The sequence below is a fragment of the Oncorhynchus mykiss genome, chromosome 26, assembly GCF_057628025.1.
Source record: "Oncorhynchus mykiss isolate SJ-2025 chromosome 26, ASM5762802v1, whole genome shotgun sequence".
Classification (NCBI taxonomy): Eukaryota; Metazoa; Chordata; class Actinopteri; order Salmoniformes; family Salmonidae; genus Oncorhynchus; species Oncorhynchus mykiss.
In genome coordinates, this window is record NC_143047.1 from 49,226,212 (window position 1) to 49,248,271 (window position 22,060).

Sequence of the window (22,060 nt, forward strand, 5' to 3'; positions counted from 1 at the left end):
ATTATAAACTTGGATTAGCTAACACAATGTACCATTGGAACACAGGAATGGTGGTTGCTGATAATAGATATTCCATAAAAAATCTGCCTTTTCCAGCTACAATAGTCATTTACAACATTAACAATGTCTACACTGTATTTCTGATCAATTTGATGTTATTTTATTGGACAAAAAAAAAAGTGTTTTTCTTTAAAAAACAAGGACATTTCTAAGTGACCCCAAACTTTTGAACGGTAGTGTATATCATGAAGCTCTTCCAGTAGCGTTGTGTTTCATCAATCCTCTCATCACCCTCTCATCACCCTCTCATCACCCTATCATCACCCTATCATCACCCTATCATCACCCTCTCATCACCCTAACCCCTGGGTCCTGTCTGTGTCGTAGATCCAGTCCTCTCATCACCCTAACCCTTGGGTCCTGTCTGTGTCGTAGATCCAGTCCTCTCATCACCCTAACCCCTGGGTCCTGTCTGTGTCGTAGATCCAGTCCTCTCATCACCCTATCCCCTGGGTCCTGTCTGTGTCGTAGATCCAGTCCTCTCATCACCCTAACCCTTGGGTCCTGTCTGTGTCGTAGATCCAGTCCTCTCATCACCCTAACCCCTGGGTCCTGTCTGTGTCGTAGATCCAGCCCTCTCATCACCCTAACCCCTGGGTCCTGTCTGTGTCGTAGATCCAGCCCTCTCATCACCCTATCCCCTGGGTACTGTCTGTGTCGTAGATCCAGTCCTCTCATCACCCTATCCCCTGGGTCCTGTCTGTGTCGTAGATCCAGTCCTCTCATCACCCTAACCCCTGGGTCCTGTCTGTGTCGTAGATCCAGCCCTCTCATCACCCTAACCCCTGGGTCCTGTCTGTGTCGTAGATCCAGTCCTCTCATCACCCTAACCCCTGGGTCCTGTCTGTGTCGTAGATCCAGTCCTCTCATCACCCTATCATCACCCTATCATCACCCTCTCATCACCCTAACCCCTGGGTCCTGTCTGTGTCGTAGATCCAGCCCTCTCATCACCCTATACCTTGGGTCCTGTCTGTGTCGTAGATCCAGTCCTCTCATAACCCTAACCCCTGGGTCCTGTCTGTGTCGTAGATCCAGTCCTCTCATCACCCTAACCCCTGGGTCCTGTCTGTGTCGTAGATCCAGTCCTCTCATCACCCTATCCCCTGGGTCCTGTCTGTGTCGTAGATCCAGTCCTCTCATCACCCTAACCCTTGGGTCCTGTCTGTGTCGTAGATCCAGTCCTCTCATCACCCTAACCCCTGGGTCCTGTCTGTGTCGTAGATCCAGCCCTCTCATCACCCTAACCCCTGGGTCCTGTCTGTGTCGTAGATCCAGCCCTCTCATCACCCTATCCCCTGGGTCCTGTCTGTGTCGTAGATCCAGTCCTCTCATCACCCTATCCCCTGGGTCCTGTCTGTGTCGTAGATCCAGTCCTCTCATCACCCTAACCCCCGGGTCCTGTCTGTGTCGTAGATCCAGCCCTCTCATCACCCTAACCCCTGGGTCCTGTCTGTGTCGTAGATCCAGTCCTCTCATCACCCTAACCCCTGGGTCCTGTCTGTGTCGTAGATCCAGTCCTCTCATCACCCTATCATCACCCTATCATCACCCTCTCATCACCCTAACCCCTGGGTCCTGTCTGTGTCGTAGATCCAGCCCTCTCATCACCCTATCCCTTGGGTCCTGTCTGTGTTGTTGATCCAGTCCTCTCATCACCCTAACCCCTGGGTCCTGTCTGTGTCGTAGATCCAGTCCTCTCATCACCCTAACCCCTGGGTCCTGTCTGTGTCGTAGATCCAGTCCTCTCATCACGCTAACCCCTGGGTCCTGTCTGTGTCGTAGATCCAGTCCTCTCATCACCCTAACCCCTGGGTCCTGTCTGTGACGTAGATCCAGTCCTCTCATCACCCTATCCCCTGGGTCCTGTCTGTGTCGTAGATCCAGTCCTCTCATCACCCTAACCCCTGGGTCCTGTCTGTGTCGTAGATCCAGCCCTCTCATCACCCTAACCCCTGGGTCCTGTCTGTGTCGTAGATCCTGAACAGCCCCATGAGTTTCTTTGACACCACCCCAACGGGACGTATGGTGAACCGATTTTCCAAGGACCAGGATGAGGTGGATACCATGCTGCCCTTCAACATGGAGAACTTCCTGCAGTTCTGCCTGATGGTCACCTACACCATCGTCACCATCTCAGCCGTGTTCCCTCCCCTACTCATCGCCATCACGCTGCTGGGAGCCATCTTCACACTCATACTCTAGTGAGTACACCGGCATCTTTACAGTTTACACACCCAGGGTGACATACAGTCAGCTTGGTCATTTACCCAGGGTGACATACTGTCAGTTTGGTCATTTACCCAGGGTGACATACAGTCATTTTGGTCATTTACCCAGGGTGACATACAGTCAGTTTGGTAATTTACCCAGGGTGACATACAGTCAGTTTGGTCATTTACCCAGGGTGATGTCGTGTCTTTGACTATGCCGGATTAAGTGATATGACATGCTATTCTATGAAATCCTTTCACTGTAATTAATATTACCTGATTGAGCTAATCATGTAAATGTAATTAACTAGAAAGTCGGGGCACCACAAAATAATATTTATAGAGCTGTTATCTTCCGATTAAACTCTTAAAGACCTAGTAATATTTTACATCAATAGCAGTCAATATTAATCGTCACCTTATTTCAGTCTCATCTGAAAGTTGTTCATTCTTGGTTATCTTCATGAACCCTGGCTAACAAGTTGAATCAGCAATACAACATTGGGTTTAATTATTTATTTACTAAATACCTAACTAATCACACATAATTACATATACACAGAATGAATGATACCTTGATTACAAATTATATCATGAAGGAAAACGTCCCTAGTGGGCGGAACAGATATGACAGCTGGATACACAAAGAAAAAGGGGGCTGGGTTTGAGTGAAAGAGCGGGAAGACTGAGGAACAAAGGGAGAAGCGATGTCTCTATCGTAAATACAGGATCTTATGCATTCTAAATTACCGCCCATTTGGAAAAGGAAAATGCAATGAATATTTACTCTGAGCTGCGCTTCAATAGGTTGGTGGTAGATGGAAGGCCGTGTTGCCCAACCGAGTCCTTTGTCCTTTGTCCTTTGAAGAATGTCTCTGGTGGTAAATTGGGAACGTTGTAGTAACGTTGTTGTGTGGTAGACGTGATACTCTGTCTGTTCTTTCCTAGCCCACGTTTGCAGCTGCTGTTGCTAACTCAAAGGCTAGGAGGTATCACTTCTGTAGTGAATAAGAGTTCAAAGTTCATACCATTCACAACCAAAGCTCACACTGAGGTTGGCTTAGTTCTGTAGTTGACATGTTAGTTATTTTAACGTATGGACCGTCATCCTCACATCCTCGGAACAGGAGGTTACATTTTTGTCAAGGCTTTATATAGTGGAGCGAGAAAGGTGTGTTTGAAAAGTTTTATAGGCCATGTCCCTTCACAGGGGCGGGCCACTGATTGAGCAGAGCCCTAATCTTATGAAAACCCAAATCTCTCATTTGGAAGCTAAAATTACATTTCATCTTTTCACCAATAATTTTATATTCAAACATTTAAATTCAACAACAATTCCATGTGAATCCGATAACTACAATGTGTAGACTTTCCACTGTAGAGTTTATGTCATCTTGTCATTGATGAGAATGTCTCAGATGACAACCGAACTGACATCATATTCATTAAGTACTACCTCATATGTTCAATTGGTCGGATTACCAGAATATAGTTAATTTCCCCCCACCTTCTGATGTTCCCAGAATCTCTATGTTAACCAAGGGATTGTTCAAGTGTCACATCAGTAGGGTCGAGAGAGGAAAAAGGGGGGAGAGGTATTTATGACTGCCACAAACCTACCACCAGGCCAACGTCATGACAGTGACATGCTGATCGGTCATTTACCCAGGGTAACATGCTGTCAGTTTGGTAATTTACCCAGGGTGACATGCAGTCAGATCGGTCATTTACCCAGGGTGACATGCTGTCAGTTTGGTCATTTACCCAGGGTGACATGGAGTCAGTTTGGTCATTTACCCAGGGTGACATACTGTCAGTTTGGTCATTCACCCAGGGTAACATACTGTCAGTTTGGTCATTTACCCAGGGTGACATACTGTCAGTTGGGTCATTTACCCAGGGTGACATACAGTCAGTTTTGTCATTTACCCAGGGTGATATACAGTCAGTTTGGTCATTTACCCAGGGCGACATACTGTCAGTTTGGTCATTTACCCAGGGTGACATGCAGTCAGATCAGTCATTTACCCAGGGTGACATACTGTCAGTTTGGTCATTTACCCAGGGTGACATACTGTCAGTTTGGTCATTTACCCAGGGTGACATGCAGTCAGATCGGTCATTTACCCAGGGTGACATACTGTCAGTTTGTTCATTTACCCAGGGTGACATACAGTCAGTTTGGTCATTTACCCAGGGTGACATACTGTCAGTTTGGTCATACAGTCAGTCTTGTGTGGTGTGTTCTGAGTCCTGTGTGTTCTGAGTCCTGTGTGTTGTGTTCTGAGTCCTGTGTGGTGTGTTCTGAGTCCTGTGTGGTGTGTTCTGAGTCCTGTGTGGTGTGTTCTCAGTCCTGTATGTTGTGTTCTGAGTCCTGTATGTTGTGTTCTGAGTCCTGTATGTTGTGTTCTGAGTCCTGTGTGTTGTGTTCTGAGTCCTGTGTGTTCTGAGTCCTGTGTGATGTGTTCTGACTCCTGTGTGTTCTGAGTCCTGTCTTCTGAGTCCTGTGTGATGTGTTCTGAGTCCTGTGTGTTCTGAGTCCTGTGTGATATCTCCACAGTATATTCCAGAGGAGCATCAGAGAGATGAAGAGGATGGAGAACGTGAGTCGTTCCCCCTGGATCTCCCTGACCACCTCCACCATCCAGGGCCTCACTACCATCCACGCCTACAACAAGAGAGAGCAGTACATCCAGCAGTAAGACATGTCTCCTAACCCTGATCCTGACCCTGACCCTGACCCTGACCCTAACCCTAACCCTGACCCTGAACCTAACCCTGACCCTAACCCTGACCCTACAACAAGAGAGAGCAGTACATCCAGCAGTAAGACATGTCTCCTAACCCTGACCCTAACCCTGACCCTGACCCTGACCCTAACCACCTCCACCATCCAGGGCCTCACTACCATCCACGCCTACAACAAGAGAGAGCAGTACATCCAGCAGTAAGACATGTCTCCTAACCCTGATCCTGACCCTGACCCTGACCCTGACCCTAACCCTAACCCTGACCCTGAACCTAACCCTGACCCTAACCCTGACCCTACAACAAGAGAGAGCAGTACATCCAGCAGTAAGACATGTCTCCTAACCCTGACCCTGACCCTGACCCTGACCCTAACCCTGACCCTGACCCTGAACCTAACCCTGACCCTAACCCTGACCCTGACCCTGACCCTGACCCTAACCCTGACCCTGACCCTAACCCTAACCCTGAACCTGACCCTACAACAAGAGAGAGCAGTACATCCAGCAGTAAGACATGTCTCCTAACCCTGACCCTGACCCTGACCCTGACCCTACAACAAGAGAGAGCAGTACATCCAGCAGTAAGACATGTCTCCTGACCCTGACCCTAACCCTGACCCTAACCCTGACCCTAACCCTGACCCTGACCCTGACCCTAACCCTGACCCTGACCCTGACCCTGACCCTAACCCTGACCCTAACCCTGACCCTACAACAAGAGAGAGCAATACATCCAGCAGTAAGACATGTCTCCTAACCCTGATCCTAACCCTGACCCTGACCCTGACCCTAACCACCTCCACCATCCAGGGCCTCACTACCATCCACGCCTACAACAAGAGAGAGCAGTACATCCAGTAGTAAGACATGTCTCCTAACCCTGACCCTGACCCTAAAATAAATATACATATTAGATCACATATTATCATTCCAATAATGCAGACAGATAGTAGTTAAAACATACATTCCAACAATGCAGACAGATCCTAGTTAAAACATACATTCCAACAATGCAGACAGATAGTAGTTAAAACATACATTCCAACAATGCAGACAGATCCTAGTTAAAACATACATTCCAACAATGCAGACCGATCCTAGTTAAAACATACATTCCAACAATGCAGACAGATAGTAGTTAAAACATACATTCCAACAATGCAGACAGATCCTAGTTAAAACATACATTCCAACAATGCAGACAGATAGTAGTTAAAACATACATTCCAACAATGCAGACCGATCCTAGTTAAAACATACATTCCAACAATGCAGACCGATCCTAGTTAAAACATACATTCCAACAATGCAGACAGATCCTGGTTAAAACAAGTATTTGAACCACTGCCGATTTTGCAGGTTTTCCCACTTACAAAGCATGTAGAGGTCTGTATTTTTTATCGTAGGTACACTTCAACTGTGAGAGACGGAATCTAAAACAAAAATCCAGAAAATCACATTGTATGATTTTTAAGTAATTAATTTGCATTTTATTGCATGACATAAGTATTTGATACATCAGAAAAGCAGAACTAATATTATTTGGTACAGAAATGTTTGCAATTACAGAGATCATATGTTTCCTGTAGTTCTTGACCAGGTTTGCAAACACTGCAGCAGGGATTTTGGCCCACTCCTCCATACAGACCTCCAGATCCTTCAGGTTTTGGGGCTGTCGCTGGGCAATACGGACTTTCAGCTCCCTCCAAAGATTTTCTATTGGGTTCAGGTCTGGAGACTGGCTAGGCCACTCCAGGACCTTGAGATGCTTCTTACGGAGCCACTCCTTAGTTGCCCTGGCTGTGTGTTTCGGGTCGTTGTCATGCTGGAAGACCCAGCCACGACCCATCTTCAATGCTCTTACTGAGGGAAGGAGGTTGTTGGCCAAGATCTCGCGATACATGGCCCCATCCATCCTCCCCTCAATACGGTGCAGTCATCCTGTCCCCTTTGCAGAAAAGCATCCCCAAAGGATGATGTTTCCACCTCCATGCTTCACGGTTGGGATGGTGTTCTTGGGGTTGTACTCATCCTTCTTCTTCCTCCAAACACGGCGAGTGGTTTAGACCAAAAAAGCTCTATTTTTGACTCATCAGACCACATGACCTTCTCCCATTCCTCCTCTGGATCACCCAGATGGTCATTGGCAAACTTCAGACGGGCCTGGGCATGCGCTGGCTTGAGCAGGGGGACCTTGCGTGCGCTGCAGGATTTTAATCCATGACGGCGTAGTGTGTTACTAATGATTTTCTTTGAGACTGTGGTCCCAGCTCTCTTCAGGTCATTGACCAGGTCCTGCCGTGTAGTTCTGGGCTGATCCTTCACCTTCCTCATGATCATTGATGCCCCACGAGGTGAGATCTTGCATGGAGCCCCAGACCGAGGGTGATTGACCGTCATCTTGAACTTCTTCCATTTTCTAATAATTGCACCAACAGTTGTTGCCTTCTCACCAAACTGCTTGTCTATTGTCCTGTAGCCCATCCCAGCCTTGTGCAGGTCTACAATTGTATCCCTGATGTCCTTACACAGCTCTCTGGTCTTGTCCATTGTGGAGAGGTTGGAGTCTGTTTGATTGAGTGTGTAGACAGGTGTCTTTTATACAGGTAACGAGTTCAAACAGGTGCAGTTAATACAGGTAATGAGTGGAGAACAGGAGGGCTTCTTAAAGAAAAACTAACAGGTCTGTGAGAGCCGGAAGTCTTAGGTGATCAAATACTTATGTCATGCAATAAAATGCTAATTAATTACTTAAAAATCATACAATGTGATTTTCTGGATTTTTGTTTTAGATTCCGTCTCTCACAGTTGAAGTGTACCTATGATAAAAAATACAGACCTCTACATGCTTTGTAAGTAGGAAAACCTGCAAAATCGGCAGTGTATCAAATACTTGTTCTCCCCACTGTACATATTATCATTCCAACAATGCAGACAGATGCTAGTTAAAAACATACATATGATTGCCTCTACTCTGGGGAAATAACTTGGTCTGACCATGGTGTCCTCTGCCCTAGGGGAAATAACTTGGTCTGACCATGGTGTCATCTACCTGGGGAAATAACTTGGTCTGACCATGGTGTCATCTACCTGGGGAAATAACTTGGTCTGACCATGGTTTCATCTACCTGGGGAAATAACTTGGTCTGACCATGGTGTCATCTACCTGGGGAAATAACTTGGTCTGACCATGGTGTCATCTACCTGGGGAAATAACTTGGTCTGACCATGGTTTCATCTACCTGGGGAAATAACTTGGTCTGACCATGGTGTCCTCTACCTGGGGAAATAACTTGGTCTGACCAGGGTGTCCTCTACCTGGGGAAATAACTATGGTCTGACCATGGTGTCCTCTACCTGGGGAAATAACTTGGTCTGACCATGGTTTCATCTACCAGGGGGAAATAACTTGGTCTGACCATGGTGTCCTCTACCTGGGGAAATAACTTGGTCTGACCATGGTTTCATCTACCTGGGGAAATAACTTGGTCTGACCATGGTGTCCTCTACCTGGGGAAATAACTTGGTCTGACCATGGTTTCATCTACCTGGGGAAATAACTTGGTCTGGCCATGGTGTCCTCTACCTGGGGGAAATAACTTGGTCTGACCAGGGTTTCATCTACCAGGGGGAAATAACTCAAATAAATGAAGATTAAAAATAATGACAGTCAACACCGTTGTGCATTGTTCTCCAGATTTAAGGAGATGAGCGACAACAACTCCAACCACTTCCTGTTGTTTAACTGTGGGACACGCTGGCTGTCCTTCTGGCTGGACTTTCTGTCTGCCTCAGTCACTCTGCTGGTGGCTCTGTTCGTGGTGCTCAGTTCTCCTGATACCATCAGCCCTGCTATGAAGGGCCTGGCTCTGTCATACACCATACAGGTAGAGTCTAATACACCATACAGGTAGAGTCTAATACACCATACAGGTAGAGTCTAATATAGAGTCTAATACTCCATACAGGTAGAGTCTAATACTCCATAAAGGTAGAGTCCAATACACCATACAGGTAGAGTCTAATGTAGAGTCTAATACACCATACAGGTAGAGTCTAATACTCCATACAGGTAGAGTCTAATAATCTATACAGGTATAGTCTAATACTCCATACAGGTAGAGTCTAATACTCCATGCAGGTATAGTCTAATACTCCATACAAGTAGAGTCTAATACACCATACAGGTAGAGTCTAATACACCATACAGGTAGAGTCTAATGTAGAGTCTAATACACCATACAGGTAGAGTCTAATGTAGAGTCTAATACTCCATACAGGTAGAGTCTAATACTCCATACAGGTAGAGTCTAATGTAGAGTCTAATACACCATACAGGTAGAGTCTAATGTAGAGTCTAATACTCCATACAGGTAGAGTCTAATACTCCATACAGGTAGAGTCTAATACACCATACAGGTAGAGTCTAATACACCATACAGGTAGAGTCTAATACTCCATACAGGTAGAATCTAATACTCCATACAGGTAGAGTCTAATACACCATACAGGTAGAGACTAATACACCATACAGGTAGAGTCTAATACACCATACAGGTAGAGTCTAATACACCATACAGGTAGAGTCTAATGTAGAGTCTAATACACCATACAGGTAGAGTCTAATACACCATACAGGTAGAGTCTAATACTCCATACAGGTAGAGTCTAATACACCATACAGGTAGAGTCTAATGTAGAGTCTAATACACCATACAGGTAGAGTCTAATACACCATACAGGTAGAGTCTAATACACCATACAGGTAGAGTCTAATGTAGAGTCTAATACACCATACAGGTAGAGTCTAATACACCATACAGGTAGAGTCTAATGCACCATACAGGTAGAGTCTAATACACCATACAGGTAGAGTCTAATACACCATACAGGTAGAGTCTAGAACACCATACAGGTAGAGTCTAAAACTCCATACAGGTAGAGTCTAATACTCCATACAGGTAGAGTCTAATACACCATACAGGTAGAGTCTAATACACCATACAGGTAGAGTCTAATGTAGAGTCTAATACACCATACAGGTAGAGTCTAATACTCCATACAGGTAGAGTCTAATACACCATACAGGTAGAGTCGAATACACCATACAGGTAGAGTCTAATACTCCATACAGGTAGAGTCTAATACTTCATACAGGTAGAGTCTAATACACCATACAGGTAGAGTCTAATACACCATACAGGTAGAGTCTAATACTCCATACAGGTAGAGTCTAATACACCATACAGGTAGAGTCTAATACTCCATACAGGTAGAGTCTAATACACCATACAGGTAGAGTCTAATACACCATACAGGTAGAGTCTAATACTTCATACAGGTAGAGTGTAATACTCCATACAGGTAGAGTCTAATACACCATACAGCTAGAGTCTAATAGTCCATACAGGTAGAGTCTAATACACCATACAGGTAGAGTCTAATGTAGAGTCTAATACACCATACAGGTAGAGTCTAATACACCATACAGGTAGAGTCTAATGTAGAGTCTAATACTCCATACAGGTAGAGTCTAATACTCCATACAGGTAGAGTCTAATACACCATACAGGTAGAGTCTAATACTCCATACAGGTAGAGTCTAATACTCCATACAGGTAGAGTCTAATACACCATACAGGTAGAGTCTAATGTATAGTCTAATACACCATACAGGTAGAGTCTAATACACCATACAGGTAGAGTCTAATGTAGAGTCTAATACTCCATACAGGTAGAGTCTAATACACCATACAGGTAGAGTCTAATTTAGAGTTTAATACTCCATACAGGTAGAGTCTAATACACCATACAGGTAGAGTCTAATACTCCATACAGGTAGAGTCTAATACTCCATACAGGAAGAGTCTAATACACCATACAGGTAGAGTCTAATACACCATACAGGTAGAGTCTAATACACCATACAGGTAGAGTCTAATACACCATACAGGTAGAGTCTAATGTAGAGTCTAATACACCATACAGGTAGAGTCTAATACTCCATACAGGTAGAGTCTAATACACCATACAGGTAGAGTCTAATACACCATACAGGTAGAGTCTAATGTATAGTCTAATACACCATACAGGTAGAGTCTAATACACCATACAGGTAGAGTCTAATGTAGAGTCTAATACTCCATACAGGTAGAGTCTAATACACCATACAGGTAGATTCTAATACACCATACAGTTAGAGTCTAGTACACCATACAGGTAGAGTCTAATGTAGAGTCTAATACACCATACAGGTAGAGTCTAATACACCATACAGGTAGAGTCTAATGTATAGTCTAATACACCATACAGGTAGAGTCTAATACTCCATACAGGTAGAGTCTAATACACCATACAGGTAGAGTCTAATACACCATACAGGTAGAGTCTAATGCACCATACAGGTAGAGTCGAATACACCATACAGGTAGAGTCTAATACACCATACAGGTAGAGTCTAATACACCATACAGGTAGAGTCTAGAACACCATACAGGTAGAGTCTAAAACTCCATACAGGTAGAGTCTAATACTCCATACAGGTAGAGTCTAATACACCATACAGGTAGAGTCTAATACACCATACAGGTAGAGTCTAATGTAGAGTCTAATACACCATACAGGTAGAGTCTAATACTCCATACAGGTAGAGTCTAATACACCATACAGGTAGAGTCGAATACACCATACAGGTAGAGTCTAATACTCCATACAGGTAGAGTCTAATACTCCATACAGGTAGAGTCTAATACACCATACAGGTAGAGTCTAATACACCATACAGGTAGAGTCTAATACTCCATACAGGTAGAGTCTAATACACCATACAGGTAGAGTCTAATACACCATACAGGTAGAGTCTAATACTCCATACAGGTAGAGTCTAATACACCATACAGGTAGAGTCTAATACTCCATACAGGTAGAGTCTAATACACCATACAGGTAGAGTCTAATACTCCATACAGGTAGAGTCTAATACTCCATACAGGTAGAGTCTAATACTCCATACAGGTAGAGTCTAATACTCCATACAGGTAGAGTCTAATACTCCATACAGGTAGAGTCTAATACTCCATACAGGTAGAGTCTAATACACCATACAGGTAGAGTCTAATACACCATACAGGTAGAGTCTAATACTCCATACAGGTAGAGTCTAATACACCATACAGGTAGAGTCTAATACTCCATACAGGTAGAGTCTAATACACCATACAGGTAGAGTCTAATACACCATACAGGTAGAGTCTAATACTCCATACAGGTAGAGTGTAATACTCCATACAGGTAGAGTCTAATACACCATACAGCTAGAGTCTAATAGTCCATACAGGTAGAGTCTAATACACCATACAGGTAGAGTCTAATGTAGAGTCTAATACACCATACAGGTAGAGTCTAATACACCATACAGGTAGAGTCTAATGTAGAGTCTAATACTCCATACAGGTAGAGTCTAATACTCCATACAGGTAGAGTCTAATACACCATACAGGTAGAGTCTAATACTCCATACAGGTAGAGTCTAATACTCCATACAGGTAGAGTCTAATACTCCATACAGGTAGAGTCTAATACACCATACAGGTAGAGTCTAATGTATAGTCTAATACACCATACAGGTAGAGTCTAATACACCATACAGGTAGAGTCTAATGTAGAGTCTAATACTCCATACAGGTAGAGTCTAATACACCATACAGGTAGAGTCTAATACTCCATACAGGTAGAGTCTAATACTCCATACAGGTAGAGTCTAATACACCATACAGGTAGAGTCTAATACACCATACAGGTAGAGTCTAATACACCATACAGGTAGAGTCTAATACACCATACAGGTAGAGTCTAATGTAGAGTCTAATACACCATACAGGTAGAGTCTAATACTCCATACAGGTAGAGTCTAATACACCATACAGGTAGAGTCTAATACACCATACAGGTAGAGTCTAATGTATAGTCTAATACACCATACAGGTAGAGTCTAATACACCATACAGGTAGAGTCTAATGTATAGTCTAATACACCATACAGGTAGAGTCTAATACACCATACAGGTAGAGTCTAATGTAGAGTCTAATACTCCATACAGGTAGAGTCTAATACACCATACATGTAGAGTCTAGTACACCATACAGGTAGAGTCTAATGTAGAGTATAATACACCATACAGGTAGAGTCTAATACACCATACAGGTAGAGTCTAATGTATAGTCTAATACACCATACAGGTAGAGTCTAATACTCCATACAGGTAGAGTCTAATACACCATACAGGTAGAGTCTAATACACCATACAGGTAGAGTCTAATGCACCATACAGGTAGAGTCTAATACACCATACAGGTAGAGTCTAATACACCATACAGGTAGAGTCTAATACACCATACAGGTAGAGTCTAGAACACCATACAGGTAGAGTCTAAAACTCCATACAGGAAGAGTCTAATACACCATACAGGTAGAGTCTAATACACCATACAGGTAGAGTCTAATACTCCATACAGGAAGAGTCTAATACACCATACAGGTAGAGTCTAATACACCATACAGGTAGAGTCTAATACACCATACAGGTAGAGTCTAATACACCATACAGGTAGAGTCTAATGTAGAGTCTAATACACCATACAGGTAGAGTCTAATACTCCATACAGGTAGAGTCTAATACACCATACAGGTAGAGTCTAATACACCATACAGGTAGAGTCTAATGTATAGTCTAATACACCATACAGGTAGAGTCTAATACACCATACAGGTAGAGTCTAATGTATAGTCTAATACACCATACAGGTAGAGTCTAATACACCATACAGGTAGAGTCTAATGTAGAGTCTAATACTCCATACAGGTAGAGTCTAATACACCATACAGGTAGATTCTAATACACCATACAGTTAGAGTCTAGTACACCATACAGGTAGAGTCTAATGTAGAGTCTAATACACCATACAGGTAGAGTCTAATACACCATACAGGTAGAGTCTAATGTATAGTCTAATACACCATACAGGTAGAGTCTAATACTCCATACAGGTAGAGTCTAATACACCATACAGGTAGAGTCTAATACACCATACAGGTAGAGTCTAATGCACCATACAGGTAGAGTCGAATACACCATACAGGTAGAGTCTAATACACCATACAGGTAGAGTCTAATACACCATACAGGTAGAGTCTAGAACACCATACAGGTAGAGTCTAAAACTCCATACAGGTAGAGTCTAATACTCCATACAGGTAGAGTCTAATACACCATACAGGTAGAGTCTAATACACCATACAGGTAGAGTCTAATGTAGAGTCTAATACACCATACAGGTAGAGTCTAATACTCCATACAGGTAGAGTCTAATACACCATACAGGTAGAGTCGAATACACCATACAGGTAGAGTCTAATACTCCATACAGGTAGAGTCTAATACTCCATACAGGTAGAGTCTAATACACCATACAGGTAGAGTCTAATACACCATACAGGTAGAGTCTAATACTCCATACAGGTAGAGTCTAATACACCATACAGGTAGAGTCTAATACACCATACAGGTAGAGTCTAATACTCCATACAGGTAGAGTCTAATACACCATACAGGTAGAGTCTAATACTCCATACAGGTAGAGTCTAATACACCATACAGGTAGAGTCTAATACTCCATACAGGTAGAGTCTAATACTCCATACAGGTAGAGTCTAATACTCCATACAGGTAGAGTCTAATACTCCATACAGGTAGAGTCTAATACTCCATACAGGTAGAGTCTAATACTCCATACAGGTAGAGTCTAATACTCCATACAGGTAGAGTCTAATACACCATACAGGTAGAGTCTAATACACCATACAGGTAGAGTCTAATACTCCATACAGGTAGAGTCTAATACACCATACAGGTAGAGTCTAATACTCCATACAGGTAGAGTCTAATACACCATACAGGTAGAGTCTAATACACCATACAGGTAGAGTCTAATACTCCATACAGGTAGAGTGTAATACTCCATACAGGTAGAGTCTAATACACCATACAGCTAGAGTCTAATAGTCCATACAGGTAGAGTCTAATACACCATACAGGTAGAGTCTAATGTAGAGTCTAATACACCATACAGGTAGAGTCTAATACACCATACAGGTAGAGTCTAATGTAGAGTCTAATACTCCTTACAGGTAGAGTCTAATACTCCATACAGGTAGAGTCTAATACACCATACAGGTAGAGTCTAATACTCCATACAGGTAGAGTCTAATACTCCATACAGGTAGAGTCTAATACACCATACAGGTAGAGTCTAATGTATAGTCTAATACACCATACAGGTAGAGTCTAATACACCATACAGGTAGAGTCTAATGTAGAGTCTAATACTCCATACAGGTAGAGTCTAATACACCATACAGGTAGAGTCTAATACTCCATACAGGTAGAGTCTAATACTCCATACAGGAAGAGTCTAATACACCATACAGGTAGAGTCTAATACACCATACAGGTAGAGTCTAATACACCATACAGGTAGAGTCTAATACACCATACAGGTAGAGTCTAATGTAGAGTCTAATACACCATACAGGTAGAGTCTAATACTCCATACAGGTAGAGTCTAATACACCATACAGGTAGAGTCTAATACACCATACAGGTAGAGTCTAATGTATAGTCTAATACACCATACAGGTAGAATCTAATACACCATACAGGTAGAGTCTAATGTATAGTCTAATACACCATACAGGTAGAGTCTAATACACCATACAGGTAGAGTCTAATGTAGAGTCTAATACTCCATACAGGTAGAGTCTAATACACCATACAGGTAGAGTCTAATACACCATACAGTTAGAGTCTAGTACACCATACAGGTAGAGTCTAATGTAGAGTATAATACACCATACAGGTAGAGTCTAATACACCATACAGGTAGAGTCTAATGTATAGTCTAATACACCATACAGGTAGAGTCTAATACTCCATACAGGTAGAGTCTAATACACCATACAGGTAGAGTCTAATACACCATACAGGTAGAGTCTAATGCACCATACAGGTAGAGTCTAATGCACCATACAGGTAGAGTCTAATACACCATACAGGTAGAGTCTAATACACCATACAGGTAGAGTCTAGAACACCATACAGGTAGAGTCTAAAACTCCATACAGGTAGAGTCTAATACTCCATACAGGTAGAGTCTAATACACCATACAGGTAGAGTCTAATACACCATACAGGTAGAGTCTAATGTAGCGTCTAATACACCATACAGGTAGAGTCTAATACTCCATACAGGTAGAGTCTAATACACCATACAGGTAGAGTCGAATACACCATACAGGTAGAGTCTAATACTCCATACAGGTAGAGTCTAATACTCCATACAGGTAGAGTCTAATACACCATACAGGTAGAGTCTAATACACCATACAGGTAGAGTCTAATACTCCATACAGGTAGAGTCTAATACACCATACAGGTAGAGTCTAATACACCATACAGGTAGAGTCTAATACTCCATACAGGTAGAGTCTAATACACCATACAGGTAAAGTCTAATACTCCATACAGGTAGAGTCTAATACTCCATACAGGTAGAGTCTAATACTCCATACAGGTAGAGTCTAATACTCCATACAGGTAGAGTCTAATACTCCATACAGGTAGAGTCTAATACTCCATACAGGTAGAGTCTAATACTCCATACAGGTAGAGTCTAATACTCCATACAGGTAGAGTCTAATACTCCATACAGGTAGAGTCTAATACACCATACAGGTAGAGTCTAATACACCATACAGGTAGAGTCTAATACTCCATACAGGTAGAGTCTAATACACCATACAGGTAGAGTCTAATACACCATACAGGTAGAGTCTAATACACCATACAGGTAGAGTCTAATACTCCATACAGGTAGAGTGTAATACTCCATACAGGTAGAGTCTAATACACCATACAGCTAGAGTCTAATAGTCCATACAGGTAGAGTCTAATACACCATACAGGTAGAGTCTAATGTAGAGTCTAATACACCATACAGGTAGAGTCTAATACACCATACAGGTAGAGTCTAATGTAGAGTCTAATACTCCATACAGGTAGAGTCTAATACTCCATACAGGTAGAGTCTAATACACCATACAGGTAGAGTCTAATACTCCATACAGGTAGAGTCTAATACTCCATACAGGTAGAGTCTAATACACCATACAGGTAGAGTCTAATGTATAGTCTAATACACCATACAGGTAGAGTCTAATACACCATACAGGTAGAGTCTAATGTAGAGTCTAATACTCCATACAGGTAGAGTCTAATACACCATACAGGTAGAGTCTAATTTAGAGTTTAATACTCCATACAGGTAGAGTCTAATACACCATACAGGTAGAGTCTAATACTCCATACAGGTAGAGTCTAATACTCCATACAGGTAGAGTCTAATACTCCATACAGGTAGAGTCTAATACACCATACAGGTAGAGTCTAATACTCCATACAGGTAGAGTCTAATACTCCATACAGGTAGAGTCTAATACTCCATACAGGTAGAGTCTAATACACCATACAGGTAGAGTCTAATGTATAGTCTAATACACCATACAGGTAGAGTCTAATACACCATACAGGTAGAGTCTAATGTATAGTCTAATACACCATACAGGTAGAGTCTAATACACCATACAGGTAGAGTCTAATACTCCATACAGGTAGAGTCTAATACACCATACAGGTAGAGTCTAATGTATAGTCTAATACACCATACAGGTAGAGTCTAATACACCATACAGGTAGAGTCTAATGTAGAGTCTAATACTCCATACAGGTAGAGTCTAATACACCATACAGGTAGAGTCTAATTTAGAGTTTAATACTCCATACAGGTAGAGTCTAATACACCATACAGGTAGAGTCTAATACTCCATACAGGTAGAGTCTAATACTCCATACAGGTAGAGTCTAATACACCATACAGGTAGAGTCTAATGTATAGTCTAATACACCATACAGGTAGAGTCTAATACACCATACAGGTAGAGTCTAATGTATAGTCTAATACACCATACAGGTAGAGTCTAATACACCATACAGGTAGAGTCTAATGTAGAGTCTAATACTCCATACAGGTAGAGTCTAATACACCATACAGGTAGAGTCTAATACACCATACAGTTAGAGTCTAGTACACCATACAGGTAGAGTCTAATGTAGAGTCTAATACACCATACAGGTAGAGTCTAATACACCATACAGGTAGAGTCTAATGTATAGTCTAATACACCATACAGGTAGAGTCTAATACTCCATACAGGTAGAGTCTAATACTCCATACAGGTAGAGTCTAATACTCCATACAGGTAGAGTCTAATACACCATACAGGTAGAGTCTAATACACCATACAGGTAGAGTCTAATACTCCATACAGGTAGAGTCTAATACACCATACAGTTAGAGTCTAATACACCATACAGGTAGAGTCTAATACTCCATACAGGTAGAGTCTAATACACCATACAGGTAGAGTCTAATACACCATACAGGTAGAGTCTAATACACCATACAGGTAGAGTCTAGAACACCATACAGGTAGAGTCTAAAACTCCATACAGGTAGAGTCTAATACTCCATACAGGTAGAGTCTAATACACCATACAGGTAGAGTCTAATACACCATACAGGTAGAGTCTAATGTAGAGTCTAATACACCATACAGGTAGAGTCTAATACTCCATACAGGTAGAGTCTAATACACCATACAGGTAGAGTCGAATACACCATACAGGTAGAGTCTAATACTCCATACAGGTAGAGTCTAATACACCATACAGGTAGAGTCTAATACACCATACAGGTAGAGTCTAATGTAGAGTCTAATACACCATACAGGTAGAGTCTAATACTCCATACAGGTAGAGTGTAATACTCCATACAGGTAGAGTCTAATACACCATACAGCTAGAGTCTAATAGTCCATACAGGTAGAGTCTAATACACCATACAGGTAGAGTCTAATGTAGAGTCTAATACACCATACAGGTAGAGTCTAATACACCATACAGGTAGAGTCTAATGTAGAGTCTAATACTCCATACAGGTAGAGTCTAATACTCCATACAGGTAGAGTCTAATACTCCATACAGGTAGAGTCTAATACTCCATACAGGTAGAGTCTAATACTCCATACAGGTAGAGTCTAATACACCATACAGGTAGAGTCTAATGTATAGTCTAATACACCATACAGGTAGAGTCTAATACACCATACAGGTAGAGTCTAATGTAGAGTCTAATACTCCATACAGGTAGAGTCTAATACACCATACAGGTAGAGTCTAATTTAGAGTTTAATACTCCATACAGGTAGAGTCTAATACACCATACAGGTAGAGTCTAATACTCCATACAGGTAGAGTCTAATACTCCATACAGGTAGAGTCTAATACACCATACAGGTAGAGTCTAATGTATAGTCTAATACACCATACAGGTAGAGTCTAATACACCATACAGGTAGAGTCTAATGTATAGTCTAATACACCATACAGGTAGAGTCTAATACACCATACAGGTAGAGTCTAATGTAGAGTCTAATACTCCATACAGGTAGAGTCTAATACACCATACAGGTAGAGTCTAATACACCATACAGTTAGAGTCTAGTACACCATACAGGTAGAGTCTAATGTAGAGTCTAATACACCATACAGGTAGAGTCTAATACACCATACAGGTATAGTCTAATGTATAGTCTAACACACCATACAGGTAGAGTCTAATACTCCATACAGGTAGAGTCTAATACTCCATACAGGTAGAGTCTAATACTCCATACAGGTAGAGTCTAATGCACCATACAGGTAGAGTCTAATACACCATACAGGTAGAGTCTAATACACCATACAGGTAGAGTCTAATACACCATACAGGTAGAGTCTAGAACACCCTTCAGGTAGAGTCTAAAACTCCATACAGGTAGAGTCTAATACTCCATACAGGTAGAGTCTAATACACCATACAGGTAGAGTCTAATACACCATACAGGTAGAGTCTAATGTAGAGTCTAATACACCATACAGGTAGAGTCTAATACTCCATACAGGTAGAGTCTAATACACCATACAGGTAGAGTCGAATACACCATACAGGTAGAGTCTAATACTCCATACAGGTAGAGTCTAATACTCCATACAGGTAGAGTCTAATACACCATACAGGTAGAGTCTAATACACCATACAGGTAGAGTCTAATACTCCATACAGGTAGAGTCTAATACACCATACAGGTAGAGTCTAATACACCATACAGGTAGAGTCTAATACTCCATACAGCTAGAGTCTAATACACCATACAGGTAGAGTCTAATACTCCATACAGGTAGAGTCTAATACTCCATACAGGTAGAGTCTAATACACCATACAGGTAGAGTCTAATACTCCATACAGGTAGAGTCTAATACTCCATACAGGTAGAGTCTAATACTCCATACAGGTAGAGTCTAATACTCCATACAGGTAGAGTCTAATACTCCATACAGGTAGAGTCTAATACTCCATACAGGTAGAGTCTAATACTCCATACAGGTAGAGTCTAACACACCATACAGGTAGAGTCTAATACTCCATACAGGTAGAGTCTAATACACCATACAGGTAGAGTCTAATACTCCATACAGGTAGAGTCTAATACACCATACAGGTAGAGTCTAATACACCATACAGGTAGAGTCTAATACTCCATACAGGTAGAGTGTAATACTCCATACAGGTAGAGTCTAATACACCATAGAGCTAGAGTCTAATAGTCCATACAGGTAGAGTCTAATACACCATACAGGTAGAGTCTAATGTAGAGTCTAATACACCATACAGGTAGAGTCTAATACACCATACAGGTAGAGTCTAATGTAGAGTCTAATACTCCATACAGGTAGAGTCTAATACTCCATACAGGTAGAGTCTAATACACCATACAGGTAGAGTCTAATACTCCATACAGGTAGAGTCTAATACTCCATACAGGTAGAGTCTAATACACCATAAAGGTAGAGTCTAATGTATAGTCTAATACACCATACAGGTAGAGTCTAATACACCATACAGGTAGAGTCTAATGTAGAGTCTAATACTCCATACAGGTAGAGTCTAATACACCATACAGGTAGAGTCTAATTTAGAGTTTAATACTCCATACAGGTAGAGTCTAATACACCATACAGGTAGAGTCTAATACTCCATACAGGTAGAGTCTAATACTCCATACAGGAAGAGTCTAATACACCATACAGGTAGAGTCTAATACACCATACAGGTAGAGTCTAATACACCATACAGGTAGAGTCTAATACACCATACAGGTAGAGTCTAATGTAGAGTCTAATACACCATACAGGTAGAGTCTAATACTCCATACAGGTAGAGTCTAATACACCATACAGGTAGAGTCTAATACACCATACAGGTAGAGTCTAATGTATAGTCTAATACACCATACAGGTAGAGTCTAATACACCATACAGGTAGAGTCTAATGTATAGTCTAATACACCATACAGGTAGAGTCTAATACACCATACAGGTAGAGTCTAATGTAGAGTCTAATACTCCATACAGGTAGAGTCTAATACACCATACAGGTAGATTCTAATACACCATACAGTTAGAGTCTAGTACACCATACAGGTAGAGTCTAATGTAGAGTCTAATACACCATACAGGTAGAGTCTAATACACCATACAGGTAGAGTCTAATGTATAGTCTAATACACCATACAGGTAGAGTCTAATACACCATACAGGTAGAGTCTAATACACCATACAGGTAGAGTCTAATACACCATACAGGTAGAGTCTAATGCACCATACAGGTAGAGTCGAATACACCATACAGGTAGAGTCTAATACACCATACAGGTAGAGTCTAATACACCATACAGGTAGAGTCTAGAACACCATACAGGTAGAGTCTAAAACTCCATACAGGTAGAGTCTAATACTCCATACAGGTAGAGTCTAATACACCAT

At 41.9% G+C, this 22,060-nt stretch overlaps 1 protein-coding gene across 9 annotated transcripts in view; it reads left to right on the top strand.

Moving 5' to 3' along the window:
• The window catches only part of abcc12 (ATP binding cassette subfamily C member 12), a 229,730-nt gene that overhangs the window by 161,056 nt on the left and 46,614 nt on the right, over window positions 1-22,060 (top strand). For all 9 annotated transcript variants that reach the window (XM_090223368.1, XM_090223367.1, XM_090223366.1 and 6 more), the window contains 3 exons: window positions 2,038-2,264; window positions 4,834-4,971; window positions 8,721-8,910. In XM_090223368.1, coding sequence (XP_090079494.1) covers window positions 2,038-2,264; window positions 4,834-4,971; window positions 8,721-8,910 — 555 coding nt within the window. The remainder of the gene's footprint in view (window positions 1-2,037; window positions 2,265-4,833; window positions 4,972-8,720; window positions 8,911-22,060) is intronic.